Source organism: Chanos chanos, chromosome 6 (genome assembly GCF_902362185.1).
Source record: "Chanos chanos chromosome 6, fChaCha1.1, whole genome shotgun sequence".
In the NCBI taxonomy this organism is placed as follows: domain Eukaryota; kingdom Metazoa; phylum Chordata; class Actinopteri; order Gonorynchiformes; family Chanidae; genus Chanos; species Chanos chanos.
The window spans coordinates 44,767,058-44,792,057 of record NC_044500.1 but is presented as its reverse complement, the minus strand read 5'-3'; the positions used below and the strand labels follow the sequence as shown (position 1 = coordinate 44,792,057).

The following is a 25,000-nucleotide window of genomic DNA, read 5'->3' as shown; positions in this document are numbered from 1 at the left end:
CCTGAGCGAGAAAATTTCACTTTCTCAAGGTAAAAGGAATCATTCTGGGGTTGGTTCGCTTGCCAACAGCTTATGCCCTACACATGTTCATCTAGATAGTGCTTGAAAAGCAATTTTAAAGGATTTTCTATGGAGAAAGTAATGGGACACATGGCGAAGAAGAGAACAAGAGGAGTTGTTCCTGTCTGTTGCTTGCAGCTGTCCTGTGTAATTTTCGCCGGTTTGCGTGTAATTTGTCGCTTCATTAATGGTTCAGTTGAGTCACCTCTAGATAAAAAAAATCTTTGGCATCTCTCAGTCTCTTCTCGTCACTGTTCTTATACAAAACGTACGTGTACTGCTTTTCCTGAACGAAACAGCCCCTCATCAACTCTCCATTAAAATAATGCTTTTGATGAAAGTAAATGAGTCTATAATTAACTAAACGGCTTTGAACATTTCGGTGCAGACTGGGCATGGCTCAAGCCCTTTCCTGATCCACCCATTAAACAGGGTTTGGACTTCAGCAAACACAATGCGTGTTTGGAGACATGAGATCATATCTCCTCGCTGTTAGGTCACAATGAGGAAATGACATCATTCAAGGGCTGAGTTCTGAACATTCTTCCTCTCCATGACAGCTCAGAACACAGGGGAGTGCTGCATTCCGAGGTCGCTGGAGCAAATTCCGTTTCGTAATCAAGTCAAGACAAATATTTTGCCAGAATGGCTGAAAATCTGTGTGGACGTCGCCGAAGATTCAATTAGATTTGTTTTTGCTTTACCTTTGCTCAATGTGTGGCATTATTCTAATTTTGCATTCTAAATTGCACACATATCGCGTGTAGTGCCTCAAACCATAAAACTCATTTCCCTGAAAGAAAGAGCATATGCTTTTGATTTCCATAATTAATGTGGAGAACATTGTTCCTTTGTTTAGGTCACCTCCGCAGTCGTACATCGCAATTATGTTCACATCTGTCACACCTATTGCCGTTTTCACAGGTTGCATCCCTGGTAATTCATGCACATATTTGGAGAAACAGCCCAAACCCTCTGAACTTCCCTATGGTTTGCTTATTTACCGAGTTTTATATCTTCACATCGAGTGTACTGAGGCAAACAACTTTCACACCTCTGTGAGGACATGTTAGTTGAATGAGGTTGCCTAGTAATGCAAGGTTTAAGAGGGTAAATAGCATGGTATGCCATCTGTTCCGTATGATTGGTCTTTGGTTTTTGATGAAGGTTTGAACTCAAGAGTTAAAGCCCCTGTGTAGTTGCCATTTGTTTTTTTCCTGATTCCGGTTAGCACGCCGTGTTCATGCATTCCCTGTCGAAAATTTGATTTTAGCGTAATTTGAATGACATGACTTCTTCACATTCACACGCAAATCTCCTCAAGGCCGACAGAACTGTTTACCTGAAATAACTCCCGAAGCCTTCTAACTCAAACATTGTGTCATAGCGTTCCATCTTCAGTAACAGCAAAAAAAATGCCCCTTTCATCCCCCTGTCTTTTATTAGTTAAAGCATCAGAAAAAAGGAGATTATGAGACCTCTTCCTGAAATGAGAAGAATACGCTGTTCAGTTGCTTTGCATTTATGAGCCGACTCTAGGGAGTATGAAGCTGTGAATCTGAGAGATGAATTTGTGATAATACAGTGGACAAAGAACAGTAAATGACAGAGTCAGGCTGCAGTCTACGGGCTGTAGTTGGTATATCCTACATATTTACACCATATCTGTGATGGTTCACAGAAGCGTAATGAACTTATAAAACTGTACGTGTTACATTTTAGGGCACACACTGAGTGTGATACTTTGTGCATTTCCAAGTTACTCTATTGGATGATTTCATTTCATCTGCTGTCATGTATCATATTCATATGATGAAATGAAACACGTGTCGTTTTGCTCTACCAGCTGTGAACACCAGCGGCTTGTGTCTGGACCTGCCACTCTTCACAGGTTTCCTGTCGTACACAGCAACAAGATTTATAGCCCTCTGAAGACTACGCTCTGACTCACAGCCACCTCGATGCTTTAAAAGAGTCAACAGTTTCAGCATTCCCCGACGTAAAGACGGCATTCGAGTTGAACCGGGGACCAGTACACGCAAGAACTTTATGGTAGATGGTAGAGCGCTTCATGTGGGAGACTCCTCAGGACCTCTCATAAACGTCAAGGGTCAAATTCACAACCCCAGCTTCTCTGCATGTGTGTTAACCTCATATCACTGTTAGGAGACTGATTTAAGGTGGCAAAAGTATAATTATATTGGTTATGGTCTGTGTACTAGCAATTAAATGATGAAGACATTTTATAGTACACACACTCTCAGAATATTCTCAGCTGCTCATTGGTTGATGTGTTGCACAATGCCATTTCTCAAGGGGACATTTTTAGTTTGGAAGAAATGCAGATTTTATCATTTGTTTAGAGGACACTGACATCTCCGTCGTATCAGATGGCACTATAGAAAAGGGAGCTGTTTTGGTCATTGAATGCATAACAACATTTCAACACAATGTACAATCTTTTTATTCATTTATTTATTTATTTTTTACCTCCTCAGCTGATCAGAGGTCAGTGTTTATCATTTACCGCTCGTCCTGGAGCTTGTCTTGTTTTCCCGTCAGGTGCGTTGAGCTCGGACAAAAAGGGAGCTAAGTTGGCGACCGTGGCGTGATGGACCATAGAAACAGGCCAGCTTTGCCGTAGTCAAAGGGAAAACTGTGGGAGATATCTTTCTTCTTTTTTGTTCTTGCTAAGAATGAGCCCCCTTGGTCACGGCTTGGTCGTTTAGAGGCATTGACATGCTATGACAGCCTTGGTGAGAAGGAATAGAAATGTTTGTTGTGTAACATATTCTAGAATAAACAAATATATAGAATTGCCTAGTATATTTTTTTTTTTTGATTTTTTGAAAATCATTAGCTTGAGGTTAAAGTTGCAGGAGAAACCTCTGTCCTTGGGTCCCCTTTATTCCGTCAAATAATAATAATAATAGAAAAAAAAAAAAAATCAAAATGAAAGCTGATTTATAGAGGCTTCTGCAAAGCACTGTTTTCTAGAAAGTTCCAAACAATTATACTTGCAATGAATAGCAACTGCTTGCACCTTTTCATTGCATGCACAGCCTTGACCCACCCACTGTCATTGGTATCAAAAGCAACGCTTTCGTGAAGAATAACAGGATCCTGCTGCCAGGAATGGATGATTTATCTGAAAAGGTTTAAATAGACGTCTTCGTCCTCAGTCCCCTGGATGAATAAGGTTGAATATAATGTTGAAGCGAAAAACCTAAACCCTTTGTCGGAATTCCGAACGCGTTGACAATTCTTGTACAGAATCTTTTAAAGTTAGGAGAGCAATTGCAGTCAACAAATACAGAGACAAATGCTTGTTTGAAACATTCCCCCCGAATCACCTCATGCAAAGTCACCTCATTTGCCGTCACTAAACAGGTGATTGAAGAGGTTATGACAGTTCACGCACAAGGTCTGGTGATCCTCTCAAATCCTATCACAGTACTCCTGAAAACTTGACCTACTTCTCCTCACCTCAACAGCAGGTAAGACTCGTGGGGGAAGATCTTTAGTCATAAAGGGAAGTATAAGCCCCCTTTTTTTGTGTGTGTCATTTTCTGGTATTCTGAAAACCAATTTGAACTGCTGTATTTGACCGTCAGTTCTTTTATAATGCACATCTTTGATCCTCTGTGTTTGACAAAATGATGGTTGTCTGAGGAGTTTGTCAAGAGAATGATTTTTGAAAATGCAAAAAAAAAAAAACCCCAAAACAACAACAACAACAACAAAAAGTAAGAAATGTTTTTGTTTCTGGATGTTACAAGTTGGCTCACTTTTTTTCTTAGCAATGTTTATCCAGCTTGTTTTTCATGGAAAATAAGGATTTATGAACTAATCTCAGAGTGATTCATTCTTCCTTAGGCTTTTTTCTTCTCTAAACAGTATACCCTAAGCAAAATCTCTGTTACCAATGCACATTTTATATGACTGATCAGACAAAGCCCTTGAGAAACAAGGGCGCTTTCGGGGTTTTTTTTCTTTTCTTTTTTTAAATATAGTTATGCTAGCAGGTTCTTCAGACCAAAAAGCAGCATAAATACTATTTTATATCTTAGAGGTCAAAGATTTTTGAATAAATGTTGGTCGTAGCAATGAATTGGGAAGACCTGTTGGTCTTCTTAAGGTCTCACATTTAAAATCAGCCAGCAGCTGGAGAGTTTCATCTCCTGCTTGAGTTTTCAAGAGATCGAGAATGAGTCAGTGACTTGGGATTTTGTAATCTGTATTCAGCGCAAGTTCGAGTCAGACAAAAAGGGTTTTTTTTTTGTTTTTTTTTTATGTGCAGTGTTTCATCAAGTAGGTATTATTTGGGGATTCTCCAAACTCCTGCTGTTCTAGGCTAGGCTAAGGCTCAGGCTCACTACCTTAAGCTGATTTCACAGGTCCTGCAGTACTGTGCTATAGCACACACTGACCAGCTATGCTAACGAAAATACGTGACCTCACAATACTAACAGGGAATCATAATTTAGATAGATTTTTTTTTTTTTTTTGAGTTTTCTTTTGACACAGTAGACAACTTGTCTGGACTGTGATTGTCTTCAGTCTGAAACACAATCCAGGTTATCTTGTCCATATCCCGGTTATGTCCATCTTCTCAAAGAGAGTTTTTTCTTTTTTTCACTATCAGAAAAGGGATTTATACAAGGGTTGTAGACATTTTCAACATATCTTCCCAGAACAGGAAACCACCTTTTTTTTTTCTGTAAGCTGCAACAAGGTGGAAGTAGATAACCATAGAGGGTGATTATGTTTTGTCTGGAGTTAGTTTACCCTGCCAGCTGAAGAGAAAAAAAAAAAAAAAAAAATAAGGCGGTTTTGAGTTATTTCCTTACTTACTCTCTCTGTTTATATGTTAAAAAAGGGAGCATGACAATGAACCCTGATTAAAGGACTGGACAGAGAACTGCTGCAGTGGTAAAACAGCCGCATCTGTAAATTGCTGGCTTTTTTGTCATGATGGGGAGATAGGGACTTTATGTAATAATAATATTTGTCCCTTTTGATGTCTCTAGCCTTTACCACAGACGTTCATTATACTCATATCATTCCTGCAGCGTTTTTTTTCTCTAAAACCCATGTGGGGTTGTAGTGATTTGGAAAAATGTAACGTGCATACAGTTATGTTTAGTACGTGTCGGGTTTTGGGTTCCAGTGGCTTTTTTCGCCTCTTACATGTTCTTTCTTTCTTTCACACACACACACACGCGCACACACTGATTAAGGTGCCTCAAAGGTCGCACAAATTACAGACTCGTCGTAGTTCCGGAATCGCGCAGCGACGGTTTTCAGGAACATTCCGATGAAATGACATCAGCGACCTGGCCGCCACATTCCCCTGATACCGTTCCCACTGAGCACGTTTTGGATGAACTGAAACGCAGCATCCACAGAAGGGAGCACCCGACCTTTGACCTCGTGCAGCTGCATGCAGCTCTGATGCCTGCGGGGTCAGCTTTAACATGGGGTCATTCTAAAGACACTTGTTGAGTCACTGCCTTGAGTTGTGGCAGCTGCTATCACAGTCAAAGGGTCATTCAACATGTTATTGAGCAGAGGTCTGGTTTTCCTCAGTGTACACGGTTGTAAGTATGTGTGGGTGTATGTATGCATGTACTGTATGTATGTGTTTGTGCCTTAGAATCAGACGCCTTAGGCGAGAAAATTACTGAATGTGTATGTATATTTGAGAGTGAATGCCCTGAGAATGAGGCAAAATGAAAGAGAGCGAGACATAAAGAGGGAGGGAGAGAGAGACTGAAGAGCGTGAGAACACGATGGCTTAAGATCCAAGGATAATTAGGGCCAGTATTACATGCGGAGCAAACCTTTTCTTCCTTAGGTGAGTAGTGACAACTCCGGTTCTAAGGGCTTAATTTGCAGCGGATAAAATCATCCGAATGTTGCGCCTTAATGACATATAACTAGGTCCTGCTTCAGATCAGAAAAGGTGGCAGATTTAAAAAAAAAAAAAGAAAAACAAAAAACCATAACATTGTGAATTGTCTGGATTGTATTGTGATAGTAGATTCCTGCAAACCAATTACACTGATAATTACAGGGCCAAACGCTCAGCATCATGATGGTGTGATCTCCCAGGCGATAATCGCCGTAACGAAGCCCTGCCCTGAGAGCTGTCATTCTGATGGAGCTTCAGTAGGACCAGTGAACATGCTAGGTCTTTTTGTCAGGCTGCTCTGATTGGCTAAGGGAGATGGGGAATGCAGGAAGAGGCGGGGCTCAAGCGCCTCGTGGGTTAAGTACGCTGCTCAGGGGCACAACGGCGGCGATCAGAGACGAGCGAGGAAAGTTCAAACGTCCGTCTCTCCGGCGTCTCTTCCAGCCGTTCTCCAGTCCACGTTCTTGAGCCCTTAACCGAAAGAAACACAACCGTCCCGGTCCTTTTTTTTTCTGGCGCTTTTTTCTAGTTTGCCACAGCTTTACTCACGGAAGGGAGAACAAACTTTATATGAGTATGTGCGAGACATAAGCCGTTTTTTTTTGTTTTGTTTTAATAGTACCTTTGGCTTTATTTGAGGGGCTGGTAAATCAAACAGAGCGACTGCGTCAAACATCATTGATCTGAGACCGACTCGGTGCCGTGTCTGTCTGAGAAAGCAAATAGCTCCCCCACGCTACTTCCCTTGAGACATCCAGGGTCCTTCTGTCGGTCACACAATAAAACACATAGCGTAAAGTTTAACTTTGCGAACCTTTGCTGGTCCACAGACACAAAGCTGGAAATGTAGCTCCATAGTCATGGCTAAAAAAAAAAAAGAAAAGACTGACTGTGCTAATGCCATGCTGTTTTTCTTCATCTGTGTGAAAGAAAAATTAATGATATCACATGCATTCTCGGGCAAAGATATCAAGCCAATCTTGGGGGGGGGGGGGGGGGGGGGGGGGGGGGCGGGTTCACGAAACATGTTGGAGAAGAATCAGAAGAAGAAGAAAAAGAAGAAGAAGAAGAGGAAGAAGAAGAAGAAGAAGAAAAAGCAGAAGAAGAAGAAGAAGGGGAAGAAGAAAAAGAAGAAGAAGAAGAAGAAGAAGAAGGGGAAGAAGAAAAAAGCAGAAGAGGAAGTTTGTGTTATTAGGAATCATTCATCTAGAACTTTCAAAGATCTTTTTCTCCTCAGCCTTTGAAAAGTTGTGAAACTTTCGCGATGCAGTCGTGCCTGTGGTCTTCAAAGTTCATTAGGCCTTTTCATCCAGGCTCGTCTGTGGCAGCAGCTCCGTGTTCTGCTCTGGGGTAGCGTGTTATTGTAATGACAACTATGTGAGTCAAACTGAGGTTAAACGCACTTTGCATGTCATTGGAGACGCGACGCTCTCTGAACATAAGGTTACATAGCTTTTTATTAACAAAGTTGTATAGAGAAATAAAAAACGCAGTGTGGAATGGTGCCTTTCGTCCGCCTTTGATTCCTGCTTCATGCGCTGGATGTTGCCTTGCATTAAATGGCTTTATCAAGAAGAAGAAACAGAAGAACAAAAAGGTGGAGATGATGAGACAGACAGCCTTTGATTTGCCATAAACTGGTTGGTCAAAAGACCATCTTTTATAAATAGAGGAGACGAGACATGACGCTGACTTAATCTAAGACCTTAGTGGTCATTGTTAGAGTGTGTGTTTTAACTCATTTTCCACTAATTAGCTTGTCTATCGCTTTGTTTTTTTTTTTTCAAATTGAATTACCCGTTAAAGGATCTGTAGCTTTCCAACAGTAATGGTGCAAAGCCATACATATGGGGAAAAAAAGTGTTTACATGATATAAATTATACGTATTCAGACATGATTCATTTTCAAGGCCAGTGGAATCTTTTTTTTTTTTTTTTTTTACCTGAAAACTCCTCGGCAGAGTTCATAGAATTACAGCTCAGGGATTCTTCCATTGCCTTCTATCTTCTATAATGGCACAGAAATGCTGTCCATCCGCTCCCCCCCCCCCCCGACTTTGATAGCTAAAGTAACATGAGGGAGATTAAAAGGTCTCTCCTGCTCTCGAAAGAGGAAGCTGTTTGGTTGCTCCCCTCTCATGAGCTGATTTTGTGGAGTATTAAATTCTGAGTCACGAGACATGAAGGGGGTGGTGATAAAGAAGGCAAAGGACAGTAGGTGACAGAGGGGAACCGTAACTTAGGCTGGGGGAGCGCCAGAGACAAAACTCCAAGGCCGCAAGTCCGACTGGCCACTGGCAAAAGATGGCTTTTATCATATTTTTTTTGAGGGGGGGGGGGGGTTGCAGAAATGAATGGAAAACCTCTTTTTCTTGTTCGTTTGTTTTACCATCCTTCCAGTCCTGTGTAATGGTATCATAATTTATTTGCTGACATTTCCCACGGCATTCACGGAGGCCGTAGCAGATATTTCAGCCTACAGCTGAGAAGGCTGTCTCTGAGACCTTTTGAATTTTGATCATTTTCATTTATTTTCGCTTACGTTCAGATTCGCCTCGATAATAACAAAGCGGCGATAGATTTAGGTGCAGATGACTCCCGTTTCCTCTTTGAAAATGTTTGACTCCGGGATATCGATGACCCATGGAGTGGTGAACTGAACTCTGATTTACCAGATCAGACCCCAAACAGAGAGGCTGTCACTATAATTCATGTCAACGCGGCGTATTTGTTTGCTGTCGTCTGAGCTCAGCCCATAGCTTGCTGATTGTTTGATTGGACTAGACTGGTGAGCGTTTACGTGCCAAACGCGTGGACGTCCGCCAAACGGAGCCCCTGTCTTTGCAGAGGGGACGAAGCGGAAATGACAAACCAATCTTCAGAGTGTCAGCAGTGCTCTGACAATGCAGCACAGGTTCCAGGTCCTCAAACCTAATGTGATCGGGCTTTCGTAGCAAAGGTGCTAGATTGAGACGAATGTTTGTTTATTGTGCTTAAGAGAATGCGACACCCAGCAGCACATGTAACACACAGACACACACACACGCACACACACACACACACACACACACAAAACAAAAACAACAACAATAACAACAACAACAACAAACCAAGCATTCTTACCCCAAAGCAGCTGGTTCTGGATAAATCTGTACGTGGTAAATGTTCATTTATAGCACACATGGCCTGGGGAGACATTCAGACAATTACTCCTGATTTCAGTTTTGTTTGAAACTACGTACGTCATACCGCGCATTTCACAACTTCTAATCATGTTGAACGTTTTTTAACAAAAGCCCTCTGACACTCTTTGTAATCTTCAAGAAATGACTTGATTAACTTATGTTTGAATTAAGGCCTTTATAATATTTTTGGCTTCGATAGTGGAAATTGATTTATTTGTGTTTGTGTGTGTGTGTGTGTGTGTATTCGTACATGCGTAGCCTGTGCTTACACAAGCAAACAGGAAGTGATGTTTGAGATTTCATTTTCATGCTTTCAACAAACGACAAAAAAAACCTTCACAAAGCTTCACCAAATCACCATGATTATTCTTCATTGTTTTCAGTATAGTTCTTTAAATGGGCAATTTCATCAGGCCAACCATCAAAGCACTGATTGTGGCTTTTAAAAATTAAAAACATTAAAAAATAAAATCATTCTAAATTTACAGGGGGCATCCCCATAGTTGAATCCTAATTTTTGTTTCTGTAAAATCATCTGGTTTGGTTTTTTTTGTCTCGTTTTGTTTTGTTTTTTCTCCATGTAAAAACATAACCAGAGATGGATGTGGATAGGAATCTCACAGTCACGTCAGCCTGACAAAATTCAGGGCGTGTTCCTCCTCTCTTCTCTTCTCTTCTCTTCTCTTCTCTTCTCTTCTCTTCTCTTCTCTTCTCTTCTCTTCTCTTCTCCTCTCTTCTCTTCTCTTCTCTTCTCCTCTCTTCTCCTCTCTTCTCTTCTCTTCTCTTCTCTTCTCCTCTCTTCTCTTCTCTTCTCTTCTCATTTCCCTATGATTCCGTCCCCCTTGTCTCTTTACGGGAATCAGTATTAATCCATTTAGTGTCTTTGCTAATTAGCCTGCTATTTCAAGATGGGCAGGTAAATTAGTGATTGCCTTTGTTTGGGTAGATTGTTCTCCACACTAACTGAGTGGCCGTGAAAGTGATGGCAGGTGCCAAGGCAGGCTGGGAAGAGTTGAGATCTCTAAAATGGAACTTCGAGGAACCTCGAGAGTTTCATGTATATGAATAGCTAAACTCACAGCCAGGAAACACGCACATACACACACACACACACACACACACACAAAATGAAACACTATGTTTAAAAAAAAAAAGACTGCGTTACAGCTGTTCTTAAATGAAACCATCAACACATCAGCCCTGTTATTTTGACCTGCTGAGTGGAAGTTCCTTTTCCACAGCTCTCGTTACATTGTCACATAACATCATATTGTTACATTTTTATAACACGCTATATTGTTACATTGTTACATTACACCATATTGTTACATTACCCTAATGCATTGGGCTGATTGTGTGCAACTGTAAAGTGTGTTTTGTGTTAATCTTTGTCACCACGTGGTCTGGGTCGCACGTGATGAATGTAAGGCACATATTCTGTCTATTGCGGCTACCTATATGGTTCAGTTTATTCACCCATCACATATACATATAAGAATAAGTATATTGACACTTGTGTGTAATGGAAGATCAGCTTTGTTCCGGTCTGTTTTGGAGCAGTGATTTTTTTTTTGTTTAATATTTCATAGTTAGGACTTGTTTGTTCGTCACCACACACGACAAAATCTACGTCAGAAAGGAGCTTCAGGGTCTTATTTTGAATTCTTTGGATTTAAGGTTCTTTGTTTACTGAAGAATTGAAAGGGTTGTTTTTTTTTGTTTTTTTTTTTTTTTAAAAAGAGTTGTTAGACCTTGATTTAGCCAAAAACGGACTTCAGTTTCGTCATGAAGCATTTCTGTCAGTTTCGATTCTGCTGAATCTTACTCTTAGAATTTTACTAATTTTATATTTATGTATTTTCATTTATTTTCATATTTTTTTTTAAGGAAAAGTCTCCATGTCAGTGCTTCTTTGCCTACATTACAAAGTGTCTCATGCTGTCTCTTTCACACATCCCGACTTAAGAGTCGATGAAATATTTAAGAAGCTATTGAGGCATATGATATCTTCATTTCAATCCAGCATAACCCTCTTAAATTATTTCCACTGAACTCTTGGACAAGTCAAAGCTTCGATGACCAGCCCCAGTGAAGAACTGTTGAGGTTAACACAGTTCACAGCATAATGAATGAGTTTGCTGAGGGAGTAGTACAGATATGACAGCACAGCTCCATAATTTATAGGCCCAAGCTGCAAAAGATCCTGTTTTTTGGGCAGAAACTGTGAGGGAGTTGTCAGGGGGGAAAGGAAGTGTACTCACTGCTGGGGAAATTAGATTTGGAGTTTGGAATCGTATTATCCATACAGCTCTCCAGTCTTAATGGTTCTCGCCTGTTGAACCAAAGCTGTTCTGCTTCAGTCCGCACAGGCAAAATGATAGACGCGGCGAAAACCGAACATGTTCTATTGTCATATTCGCTACCCAGACAACCAGAGCTTATAAAGCATGTCTGTCAGCCAAGGCTTGTCCTCTCCTGCCCGACACTTGGTTTGTTTTGCATTCTGCTAATAGAAAGTTGAAGGATAACCGAAAAAAAAAGCCCAGAGGCGTTGAGGTATGTCCATACGAGAGGGTGAGAGGGAAGGGAAGGACTCTCAGCCAGTTAGATGCGTATGTGTCATTTCGTACGAGTCTCCCTCATTAAGTCCCACAATGTTTAGTCAAACGAGCTCGTCACACTGCTTGGAAACGTAGGAGCCATATGTCTCAGAGTGACAGGAAGCCACATGCTTTGGTGACGTGTTCATTTTTCACGAAAAGGACGCCAGAGTTGAATAAACACATTAAACACTCAAACAAACGGGCTCCACAGACTGCAGATGGAAGTGCAACAAAAGCCAATCGCGCTGTCATCTAAACAGGATGGGTGATCTGTCAACCAACCGGGATGCCTGAAAGTGCTTCTTCTACAGCTAGAGAGACAAGGAGAAAAACCAATCAGTCGGTTAGAGACAACCCGGAAATCAAGCCCGACAAACTGGAGATTTTTCAGAGAGGAGATGGTCGTGCAGCCGCGGGGCGAGAGATGGAGATAAGGCCAATCAAATGGTCAGCTCGACGAAGCGGGGATACGTCACCCAATTTGTCTTTGAGCAAATCCGGCCAGAAACAGTAGGCACGTGAAAGAAGTCGTTAGCGCGGAGAGTGGAGGAGCTGGTGCCGTGATTCTCTGACGGACCTGCTCAGGGGATTCTGTAGTCTCGTTTTTTTCAGTAGTCTAGAGTGTCCTGTGGAGAGCTGCGAATGCGAGTTGGTGCATTGAAATGCTGTGGAGAAGGAGAAGAAAGGAAAGGAAAAGAAAGGAGAGCATGGTGATCTGTAGTGTGGTGTAGTATGTTGTGGTGTAGTATGTTGTGTGTTGTGTTGTGTGTTGTGGTGTGGTGTGGTGTAGTATGTTGTGTGTTGTGGTGTAGTATGTTGTGTGTGGTGTGTGTTGTGGTGTGTGGTATGTTGTGTGTTGTGGTGTAGTATGTTGTGTGTGGTGTGTGTTGTGGTGTGTGGTATGTTGTGTGTTGTGGTGTAGTATGTTGTGTTGTGTTGTGTGTTGTGGTGTGGTGTGGTGTGGTGTGGTATGTTGTGTGTGTTGTGGTGTGGTGTGGTGTAGTATGTTGTGTGGTGTGGTGTTGTTGTGTGGTATGTTGTGTGTTGTGTGGTGTGGTGTGGTATGTTGTGTGTGTTGTGGTATGTTGTGTGTGGTGTGGTGTGGTGTGGTATGTTGTTGTGTGGTGTGGTATGTTGTTTGTTGTGTGGTGTGGTATGTTGTGTGTTGTGGTGTGTTGTGGTATGTTGTGTGTTGTGTTGTGTGTTGTGGTGTGGTGTGGTGTAGTATGTTGTGTGTTGTGTTGTGTGTTGTGGTGTGGTGTGGTGTGGTGTAGTATGTTGTGTGTTGTGGTGTAGTATGTTGTGTGTGGTGTGGTGTGGTGTAGTATGTTGTGTGTTGTGGTGTAGTATGTTGTGTGTGGTGTGTGTTGTGGTGTGTGGTATGTTGTGTGTTGTGGTGTAGTATGTTGTGTGTGGTGTGTGTTGTGGTGTGTGGTATGTTGTGTGTTGTGGTGTAGTATGTTGTGTTGTGTTGTGTGTTGTGGTGTGGTGTGGTGTGGTGTGGTATGTTGTGTGTGTTGTGGTGTGGTGTAGTATGTTGTGTGGTGTGGTGTTGTTGTGTGGTATGTTGTGTGTTGTGTGGTGTGGTGTGGTATGTTGTGTGTGTTGTGGTGTGGTGTGGTGTGGTGTGGTATGTTGTGTGTGTTGTGGTATGTTGTGTGTGGTGTGGTGTGGTGTGGTATGTTGTTGTGTGGTGTGGTATGTGTTGTTGTGTGGTGTGGTATGTTGTGTGTTGTGGTGTGGTGTGGTATGTTGTGTGTTGTGTTGTGTGTTGTGGTGTGGTATGTTGTGTGTGGTGAGGTGTGGTGTGGTATGTTGTGTGGTGTGTTGTGGTGTGGTATGTTGTGTGGTGTGGTGTTGTGTGGTATGTTGTGTGTTGTGGTGTGGTATGTTGTGTGTTGTGTGTTGTGGTGTGGTGTGGTGTGTGTGGTGTGATGTGTGTTGTGGGGTGTGGTATGTTGTGTGTTGTGGTGTGGTGTGGTGTGTGTGGTGTGGTGTGTGTTGTGGGGTGTGGTATGTTGTGTGTGCTGTGTTGTGTTGTGTGTGCTGTGTTGTGTTGTGTGTGGTGTGTTGTGTTGTGTGTGGTATGTTGTGTGGTGTGGTATGTGTTGTGTGTGGTATGTTGTGTGGTGTTGTGTGGTGTGGTGTTGTGTGGTATGTTGTGTGTGGTGTGGTATGTTGTGGTGTATTGTGTGTTATGTGGTGTTGTGTGTTATGTTGTGTGTGGTGATGTGTGTTGTGTGGTCTGGTGTTGTGTGGTATGGTATGTTGTGTGTGGTGTGGTGTTGTGTGTTGTGGTATGTTGTGTGTGGTGTGGTGTTTAGTGGTGTGGTGTGGTGTGTTGTGTTGTGGTATGTTGTGTGTGGTTTGGTGTGGTGTGGTGTTGTGTGGTATGTTGTGTGTGGTGTGGTATGTTGTGTGTTGTGGTGTATTGTGTGTTATGTGGTATTGTGTGTTATGTTGTGTGTGGTGTGGTGTGTTGTGTGGTGTGGTGTTGTGTGGTATGGTATGTTGTGTGTGGTGTGGTGTTGTGTGTTGTGGTATGTTGTGTGTGGTGTTTAGTGGTGTGGTGTGGTATGTTGTGTTGTGGTATGTTGTGTGTGGTGTGGTGTTGTGCGGTGTGGTGTTGCGTTGTGTGGTATGTTGTGTGTGGTGTGGTGTTGTGTTGTGTGGTGTGGTATGTTGTGTGGTATGTTGTGTGTTGTGGTGTTGTGCGGTGTGGTGTGCTTCAGTGTGTGCTGTGTTGTGGTGTGGTATGTGTTGTGTGTTGTGGTGTGGTGTGGTATGTGTTGTGTGTTGTGGTGTGGTGTGTGGTGTTTTGTGTTGTGTTGTGTGGTGTGGTATGTTGTGTGTGGTGTGGTGTTGTGTGTTGTGGTATGTTGTGGTATGTGGTATGTTGTGTGCTTTGTTGTGGTATGGTGTGGTATGTTGTCTGTGGTATGGTGTGTGGTGTGTTGTGTGGTGTGGTGTGGTATGGTGTGGTATGTTGTGTGTGGTGTGTTGTGTGTGTTGTGCGGTGTGGTGTGTTTCAGCGTGTGCTGTGTTGAGGTGTGGAGCACTACAGTATTTTGTGGTGTTTGAAGGTCTGGCGTGTTACAGTTAAGGAAACTGAATAAAGAAATAAGGGCTGAAGATGAGAAAGGCGTGAGGAGCTCTGAGGATCTGCTCTGACAAGAGCACGCTCTCTGCTCCATGCAGACTCCTCCAGCACTTAACTAATCAAAATGGACATGGGCAGGCTGAGGAGAAATCGATGGGAAGTGGGCGGCTCTAATCCAGTATCCATCTCAGATTCACATTAACTCAGGAGAGAGAAAGACAGGACAACAGAAACTAAATGTAATCCCCTCGACCAGCTTCCTGTCAATTACGGTGACGCCGATTAGAGAAAGTATGTGCTATGCTGAAAAAAGAAACGGCGTGCCTGTTTGTTGTTATTTTGCTAGATTTCCCAAAACATTGTAGTAAACGTCATTGTGTACGTGTCACATAATACCGAAGCAGGTGGCTATGATTACGCTTAAAAATAAAATGAAACTTCTTTCAAACTGACTCATCTGTATTCATAATGCAGTAATATCTTGCGTGTTTTTTTGACATGCAGCCACAGTAATTGTGAGTACAATTCAAATGTCCTCACTGGATATGTATAAATCTTTTTGGATTTAATAACCCAGAGGAAAGAAGAAGATTAGTGACTATTCATGAAGTTTGTCTGGGAGGGAGGGAGGGTTAAAGCCATATTTGTTTCTGTAGCACCCGAGACGACAAAAGCAGGTTTAAACTCCTACCCTGGATTTTTTTTTGTACGTGTCAAGTAGTACAGCCCCTCTGAGGCCTTTGCCGAGAAGCACAGAGGCGAGAACTTTGGAATGACCTACTTGTCCTTCCATTAATTGGGCGAAAAAAGTAACCTTTATTTCATAGAGAAACCAAGCCTCCCCCCCCCCACACACACCCCCCACCACCTCGCTAAGACAGCTGACCTTAATCTGTCAGGTTCTGGAAAGAACTCGGCACCCTCTCTCGTGGGTCTCCCATTCCCGTCCGGTGGGATGAAGGTATTGGATTTTAATCAGTCTGAGCATCCACAGAGATCAACGGGATATCAATCAGCAAGATCAGGCTAATTAAGCGGAACTAATAACAGAGTGGAGAGTCAATGTGGAATTTTGTTTGAAGGAACAGAGAGAGAGAGAGAGAGAGAGAGAGAGTGAGAGAGAGAGAGAGAGAGAGAGAGAGACTTGATGAGCATCTTTAAGGAGGGATAGTAAGCAAGGGAGGTAGCTGGCACAATAGACTTTCTAGAATGTTATCTGTGTTACAGCGTGTATAGATCCATACCGTACGGGTAAAAAAGGGGGTGAGAGAGAGAGAGTGAAAGAGCCACTGAGCGAGAGCAGAGAGCGGTGTTTGAAGGCGTGATTTGGCGGTGTATAACTGTTATTTCCCTCATGTCTCTGTGTGTCTGTGTGTTGTCACGGACCCGTGTGTCTATTTACCGTTGTGTTGTGAAGGCAGAGGCGTAGCTATGGGATGCAGCTCTCTACAGATCACTCTGTGGATTCAGTCCTTTGAGTGCTATGGTACACAAGCTCAGAACATTTACTAATGATGATGAAATTACTACGGATAGTCGGATTTGTTCCTGTTGCCGAGCGCTCGGTTGCTATGGTGAAGTCTCTATAATCTGATAGTGGGAAAGGTGGACCCCAAAAATAGGTGTGATTTACTGTGTCGTCGAAAATCACTGTGCAATAACATCTTTCAACAGACTAGTCATAGCGGTGTCACCAACACACGTCAGCCTTGCATATGGCCGATGTTATACTTTGAATGTACAAATTGCACATAATACACCTTGAATGTGCGTGTTTGCCTGCTTAATAGTGTTCATGCCACACATGTTCACAGGCAGACATATAGTTTAGCCGATATTATCTCGGCCATCAGTAAAGGATTCTAACAGGAAACAACTGTGCAGTTAAAAGAACAAAATCATTATACCTGTAAAATTGATATCAGTGGCAACTTTAGCTCGTGGTAAAATGGGTCTTTCATTGAAGATCTTAGGATGTCCTTTGCTTGCGTTCATACGCTCCTGGATGTGGAGTTATTTCCAGCATTTGGAAGGAATGGTTAGCTCTTGACGTCACTGAGTGATCTAGACTGGTTTTTTTTTCTTCTTCTTTTCTTTCTCCCACTGCACTCTGCCAGGGTCAGCATCTGTTTGTGTTACCTAACATTAACCCATGACCTCTGGCCTAAACATTTAATCACTCACCAAGACACTCTACGCGCTCTAAAACACTTTTTTTTAATTCTTACCAAGTACATTAGGAACCATCTGTAGACTGGAAAACGTGGGCATTTGGCAGTTGTTTAATACACACATGCACACACACACACACACACACACACACACACACACACAGACACACGCACATGCACACACACACGCATTAATTCAGCATGAACCAAAATGTGTCTGTTGCCTTTCTTAATGGAACCATTAATCAGTTTAGCTATTAATGTTTGCAGAGCTGCTGTACTCATAATTCACTTTCTCTCTGCCAAACCAGGCTCCCACACTGGATGATAATGATCAAATATTAGCTTGGCTACTGTGGTAAGGGAAGGATTTCATTGTCTGTCTGACAACAGTGATATGTTTGCCAACACAGACCCGGCAATTTCTACAGCACTGCAAAAGATCGCGCTTTGCCAAAACTTGCAGTTCCAGCCAAAGTTAAAAAAATTAAAAAAAAAAAAAAAAGCGAGAGAGAGAGAGAGAGAGAGAGAGAGAATTTTGCCAGATCAAATTAACTTCACTAAGAAATTTCCGATGTTATCTAGAGACTAACCCAAGAACAGGACAGATAGAGCATTCCGTTTTAAAGGACATTTAATGGACAAACTCTGAAGCGTATTCGACTGTGTCCGTTAAATGTGTTTCAAACCTGAGTGCTTTAGTTCTCCTCCTCCTGAGTTGTCCTCTAGTGAAGTTTCCGGAACAAGGAACATTTTCTGTGTGCTGCTGTCTGCCTATCAAACAGCTTTTCTCTCTCTCTCTCTCTCTCTCTCTCTCTCTTTTAGATAAAAGACTGAAATGTACTTGAAGCGCTCTTTTTTTTTAGGCCTTTTGATCTAGGCTTTTTGTTTCCTTCTACTCAGAGTAGCATGTATCTTAAATTGATGGATGATGAGAAGTTTGATTAAAAACTGTTGAAACCATTAACTTACGTTTAGCTTTGCAGAATACGTTGTCATGTTTTGCCTCCGTTGTGTGGTGTCTAACAGGAACCCATGGGCCCGGGAGATGGGCAGCCTCCTACCCTGAATGCGGAGAGAAGAACCAATCACCTGTCGATATTTCTGACGATGACGCCCAGGTTTCTCAGGAGTGTCAGGAGTTGACCCTGGAGGGCTTTGAGACCAAGTCATCCAACAAGACCTTAATGAAAAACACAGGCAAAACAGGTTGGTTTCACTCGATACGAGCGTGCTATCCTCAGCGGAGAAACAAACGGGAAGTCTCTTTGTGCTGGGTTTCATTTTTTTGATGTTTAAAAAGAGCTCTGTTTGCTGGAGATCTGAGACTGGTATTTAAAGAGAAAGAAACGAGAGAATGAGGGAAGAAGGTGGGTGGGCAAGCCTGGGAATGAGAGATGCAGAAGACAGTGAAACAACTGCAGAGTGAGACGGTTTGGAAAACTTAAACAATCACCTTGCTAAACCTCCCTAACATTTCTAAAGTAATAATAATTTTAAAAAAAAAGTTCCGATGAAAAAGGGTTTTTTTGGGGGGGGGGGGGGGGGTTCTTTGAGCACATTCAGACATTAACAGAAATATGCCTGGCATTGTAGTTCTGTTTGGGTCATGATTTTAAAACAGGTGTTACACTTAACCATGTAATATTTTACTATTATACAGCCACCGTGTCTACCTGCCTCGCTGACAGAGATGACCTTGGCAAACATTTATGGCATGAATATATTTAAAACAGTGTGAACAAATCACACACACACACACACAGAGTTGCATTCTTTCAGTTTTGTAATAGACCACACTTGTATTAAGTAGGCAACTGAAATTCCAGGCCATGCATTGTTTGATCTGTGTGGACTCTGAATGAGGAGCGTCAGATTTGGCCAATGACGACTTTGAACACAACACTTCGTGTTGTTGTTTTGTTCACAGTTATTAAAACTGCGTTGGCAGGACCATCTAAAATCATGTTGACAACAGAAGTGGCCATAGCTGGTAAAAGTAAATTTTCAGTATTGTCATCGTAGGTGGATGAATCTGCATTTGGCATCCATTGTAAAACCTCATAAGCTGAAATGCTAACCTGCCAGGCTTGACACTATCACGACAGCCTGGTAGACTTGATATGAATGGATTTTTGTTCATGTTGACACGCAGGTCTTTTGAGGACAGAAAGCATTTTACACTGATATTGGATACTATACAAAGTTAAGAGGAACAGTGACCCCCCCCAAACAAACAAACAAACAAACAAACAAACAACAACAACAACAGAAAAACAGGATAAGAGCAATATCAACTGAACTCAGGGTGAAGACAGCCGGAGAAATAGTACATTTTGTAAACACAAATCAGAAAGTTTGTCAGTTCAGGGATAACTAAAGCATCAGTCAGGCTAAATAAACCATGTAAAGCTTTATAGATGAAAATAAATTCTGAAGATATGGATGTATACCTTCAGCAAAGCCTGACACGTTCCCATTGCATTCACGGAATGTGATGTTATTCACTTACTTGTGTTTGTGTGCCATTCCTAAAATTCTCAATTTAACTTCTTAACTTGTCTACATCCTACTGTCTTTTCCAAACACTCAGTTATCACAGCATTTTTAATCGTCTGTTTTTTTCCAATTTGCATCATGTCTACCAATTGGCTTGGGAATACAAAAGTGGTACCTACGAACTTACACAAGAGGTACCGACGGGGCCCATTTTCAAGTAATGTACAAAATTATTGCTTTGCCGACCAGTTTATTCAACAGCTTCAAAAGTTAGTGGGGTTGCATATCTTTTCGACGGCATATGATATCCTCTTGAATATTTATCATAGATAAATAGATCAACACAAACAAGGCCTAGAAACCTGATTTACATAGTTTTTTGGAGTTGTAGTCCAAACAGTGTTGGCCTGCTGTGTACTGAGTGCTGGTCCAAAGCCTTTGAATCCATTGTATCTTAGGGCGCTGCTGTGTTCTGATCCTCCTGGACCCGACCGCCACAGACAGAGTCAGTGTAAACCCTCCGCACGATCTTCTTTCATCTTATCCCCTGCCTTATCCCTTTCCCACGAGCTGTACCATGTCTCCCTCTCTCTCTCTCTCTCTCTCTCTCTCTCTCTTTTTCTCTCATATTCTCTCATATTCTCTCAGGTTATTCTTCATGCTCATATTTTTTTCTCTCTATCTTCTCCTCCTCCTCCTCCTCCTCCTCCTCTTCCTCCCCCTCTCTTTTAGAACACAGGCGCTGCTCATTCATTCTTTGATTATTCGCACGCTGCTTCTTTTGTCTGACATAAAAAAAAAAGAGAGAGAGATTAAGAGAAGGATATACCGGCGAGTTCTGTCACAGTGTTTGTACATTGTGTGCGTAGACTCCATAAGGATGCAAAGAAAGGGAATATAAAAGGATGCTGGATGATCGCAACATGCATACAAATACCCAAACGGGGATCGACTTTCTCTCGACGCTCTGCGAAATGATTCTGGACGAACGAGCGGGGTCTCTGCTCGTGAGCCGCTCGAACGAGTGCGACGGCCATTTTAAACGACGGAACGCTGGAAGAAAAAGAAAGCAAAGTATTGGGGCGAAATGGAAGTTAAATGGAAAGTTGCCAGATCAACAACAGCACTGGAGTCTGGAGCCAATCCCAGATATGATGTTTTTTTTTTTTTACAAACTTGATTTCTTCTAATCCGTAAAAATTTGGCAGGAACATTGCAGTTTGAGTAAATCTACAATACACTACTATACTAAATCCATTTTCGCTTCTAAGATTTTGGGCACTGTAAGATGAAGGTGCCCGGTCGAACACCATGTCAGACCTTCAAGGAAAGATCTGAAGATGAATTAAGAGTTTGGATTCCAAGTGGCAGGCTTTGTGTTTGATAAATGCAGGAAGCTCTAATTGCCTTTAAAAGCCAATGCTATCCTGTCCCATTACCACCATTCAGATTATTTAATGGCTTTAAATGAATCCTTATTCTTCCTAGTTAAGTGAACACTGCAAATTCTGTGAAAAGTAGGTGCAAGTATTTGAAAAGAAGTCTGTTTGATCAGCTGCCACCAGGATTACATGAGATCTGAGTATTTTCAGATTCTATGCTTATGGTCAGCGATCTTATTTTCGAGAGAATTTTGATGACGGTGATATGAGCCCTTTTGAAGTTTCATGAATTAGATGACAGTGATTGTTAAATGAGTGTGCCTTTTTTTAGGCGTACGGAGCCAAAGAAATTGGCCTTAATGTGTCCAAACGCGTCCGCCTCCTCCACGAATGAATAAGCTTCAGACGCGAGATTACTTTGAAGCTTCAACCTCTGACCGTCAAACATTTATTTATGTCATTACTTTTAAACTGATTAATTGATGTAGTTCCGTTTGAAGTGTTTAACTTTCAAATACAGTCTCATTCCGCTCCTTGCAGATAACATTTTGATTCTTCAAAAAATGCTCAGCTAACTCATTACCCAGCTGGTCCTTAGCTGGGCTTTTTCTTTTTTTCTTTTTCTTTTTCTTTTTTCCTTACCTCAAGATAATGAAGATTTTTTTTTTCTCATCATTGCCGATGTCAGAACCATTCTGAGTTGGAAATCCATCTAATGAGTGCAAATTAATCTGATAACACTTTTAGAAAAATACTGCAAAATGCAAACAGGGTTTCCCTCCTGTGTTGGAGTATATTAATAAACACTACAATCACAGTGAATAGACTCTAGTATTGTAGTAGTACATATTGAACATGATTGGACAGACACACACACACACGCACAAATACAAATTGTACATTGTGGTTGCAGTGTATCACGGTAGACAGTGTACCTATAAGGTTGGTAAACCTCATAAGCAGCCAGCGAACATTAAGTCCAAACGTGTCTCTAATAAATTGGACTGTGACTGTATATACAAGTCCAAGGCTTCCCCCCAAAAAAAATTATATACAAAGCTGTTGATCTAGGCAGTAAGTTTATTTATTCATATATAACATTAGAATAAACTCAGACACTAATTAATGCAATGAAAAGTAGCTACAACTTCTTGCCTTTGTAAAAACAAGTCAGTGTTTTGCGTAGGCTCCCTTAGAATGAAAAAAAAAACAAAAAAAAAAACTGAACCAATCTGTTTTCGTACACCGCTGTGCAATTCTTTGTCAAGGTTCTTGTCGGATTTGCCATAACTCTTCTTTCGACCTTTGCTGCTTTTTGTTCTTCACCTTGTCCACCGCGGTCCCTCGCGGTGCTTCAGTTATGTGTAGGTCAGGACTCTGAGGTGGCCAGAATGCTGTCTAGTGCTGTAAGTGTTCCACCTGCAGGCTCGTGGTGCAAGTAGGTCATAATTGTGTTCGGAGTGTGTTTAGGGTCGTTATTGTGCTGAAAGACGAAAGCTAGATATCAGTTGTTCTCCAGAAGTTACGGCAGGACGAATCAAAATCGGTTTACATTCTCAACATTCATAATGCTGTCGATTTTGACCGGATTCCCAAACGCCGCTGGCTAAAATTCACCCGCAGACCACGACAGGGCTGCCACCGTCTTCCACAGAAGGTCGCAGAAGACGGGCATGATTGCACTCCTCGCCAACTTTTCTCCTGCCGTACGGGTGTCTTTGTGACCCTCAAAACTTTACAAAATGTTCCATACTCCATAAGACGTTCTGCTATTGTTTGGCACTTCCTTACTTTAGAGCTCTTTTGCATTGGGCAGTCTCCTCTCTGTTTGTTGTCCTTTCACAAGAATGGTGTCTTAGCTAAAACACATCCTACAAGGTAGACGCTTAGACTTTGGTGCCAGGTGGCAAGGCCAAGCGCCGAGCTAACACTTCATCGCTTTTCTTTCTGTCCCTCTCGGAGGTGACCTTTAAGCACTATTCATCAGACGCAGACGGAATTTTCGGTCCTCCACTGCAGTCTACGTCTTCCAACTTGCTCAGCTTCTTTCAAACTTCTCCGTGATGGATTGAATACCACATCTTGAAATTCTAGTCTGCCGTGCCGTTGTTCACTATGGTCCCGCGGACAACAGAACTATGATTGATTTTATGCCTGGCACAGTGTGTTAGCGAAGCCATTTCCAAACCTAATAATCCGAACCATCATAATAATAATAATAATTTGGAAGACTGATGCATATTTGATCCTTTCAGATCAACAGCTGGGGCCTACATGATATAGACAACATGACCTCACTTCGTTTGACTTTTATTCGATCTTTTGTTTTCCTCATCTGTATTCCTCCTCTTCATCCTTCCTCTCTCTCGCTCTCTCTCTCACTCTCTCTTTCTCTCTCTCTCACAGTTTCCATTCTCTTGAGGAATGATTACTTTGTGCAAGGTGCTGGCCTGCCTGGTCGCTTCAAAGCTGAGAAGGTGGAGTTTCACTGGGGACAGATGAACGGGTCAGTTGGCTCTGAACACAGCATCAACGGAATAAAGTTTCCAGTGGAGGTAAGCAAGGCCATTACATTGTAACGGACCTTTGAATCACACAGTATACTGACAGATCCCTGTGCATGAGGTTATAGTGGAGACCTAACTTTTTTTCTTTTTTTTCTTTTTTTTTCTTTTCGTTTTTTGAAATTTGATTTTGGCATGAAGTTTAAAGGCCTTCAGAAAATCTCTGAAAATGTCAGACTTACTCTCTCAGTCAAAAATCAGATGTTGTATTGATTAGCTTGAGGTGCTCTTAATGCTGCTCCTGAGTGGTGAGGTCTCCTCCACTCTGTAGAAATACCAATGATTTTTTTTTTTTTTTTTTTGCTTCATTCATTTTTAATTTTTTTTTTTTTACTGCACAGTTCTGTTTTTGTGTGTGTGTGTGGGGGGGGGAGGGGGTACAACTTTTACTGAAGCTGAGTGTTATCAAAATATTCATGGCTCCAAAAGCATATCACATGAGGTAGATTTTTTTTCATATTCTGAATGTTGTTGTGGAGGGAAAAAAAAAAAGTTTTTTCGAAAGCTTAACTCGAGGAAAAGTCCTCGAAAATGCGTAGCCTGATTTGAGCAAAAGAGCAGTACAATTCCGACTTTTGCAAACGCAGAAGAAGAAGCATGGTATTTACACCAGTCCTGGTGCTAACGTCAATTAACCTCTATTATTATCGATATTATTATCTCTTTAAACTGCTGGTACAAAGACACAGTAGATGAATTGACCAATAAAGGAAACTGGTACAAATTCAGTTCTATTTTGATTAGTATTTTCAACTAAAAAAAAAAAAAAAACTATCTCTCTAACACATGTTTTACTGTGACAGAATCTGGCAAATGAAACACTGTTCCTTTTAAAAGGTCTTCTGTGACATCCAACGCTTCCATAAAAACCTGTTTTATCCTCTTCTCGCAATGTCTGAATTAATGAACACCGTGAGGAGAACTGTGACTTGCCTTTTTCCTCCCCCATCTCTCCCTCCTTCTCCTCTCTCCCTCTTTCTCCCTCTCTTTCTCTCTCCCTCTATCTTCCTCTCTCTCTCTCTCTCTCCCTCTCTCTCTCTCTCTCTCGCTCTCTCTCTCCCTCTCTCTCTCTCCCTCCCTCTCTCTCTCCCTCTCTCTCTCTCTCCCTCTCTCTCTCTCTCGCTCCCCCCCTCTCTCTCCCCCCCTCTCTCTCCCTCCCTCTCCCCCCCTCTCTCTCTCTGTCCCTCTCTCCCTCTCCCTCTCCCTCTCTCTCTCTCTCTCTCTCTCTCCCTCCCTCCCCCCCTCTCTCTCCCTCCCTCCCCCCTCTCTCTCCCTCTCTCTCTCTCTCTGTCCCTCCCTCTCCCTCTCTCTCTCTATCTCTCTCTCTCTCTCTCTCTCTCTCTCTCTGCCCCCCCCTCTCTCTCTCTCTCTTTCTCTCTCCGTCTCTGTCTCTCTCTCCCTCCCTCTCTGTCTCTCTCTCTCTCTCTCTCACTCTTTTTTTTTCTCTCTTTCTGGCAGTCCACTGTGTGTTGTATCATCTGCATCATTCAAATGACTTCTTTCTCTGACAGGGAATTTTTTT

At 42.1% G+C, this 25,000-nt stretch overlaps 1 protein-coding gene across 1 annotated transcript in view; it reads left to right on the top strand.

Moving 5' to 3' along the window:
• The window catches only part of ca16b (carbonic anhydrase XVI b), a 103,680-nt gene that overhangs the window by 44,734 nt on the left and 33,946 nt on the right, over positions 1–25,000 (top strand). The window contains exons 4-5 of the mRNA XM_030778398.1: positions 18,063–18,242; positions 23,321–23,469. Coding sequence (XP_030634258.1) covers positions 18,063–18,242; positions 23,321–23,469 — 329 coding nt within the window. The remainder of the gene's footprint in view (positions 1–18,062; positions 18,243–23,320; positions 23,470–25,000) is intronic.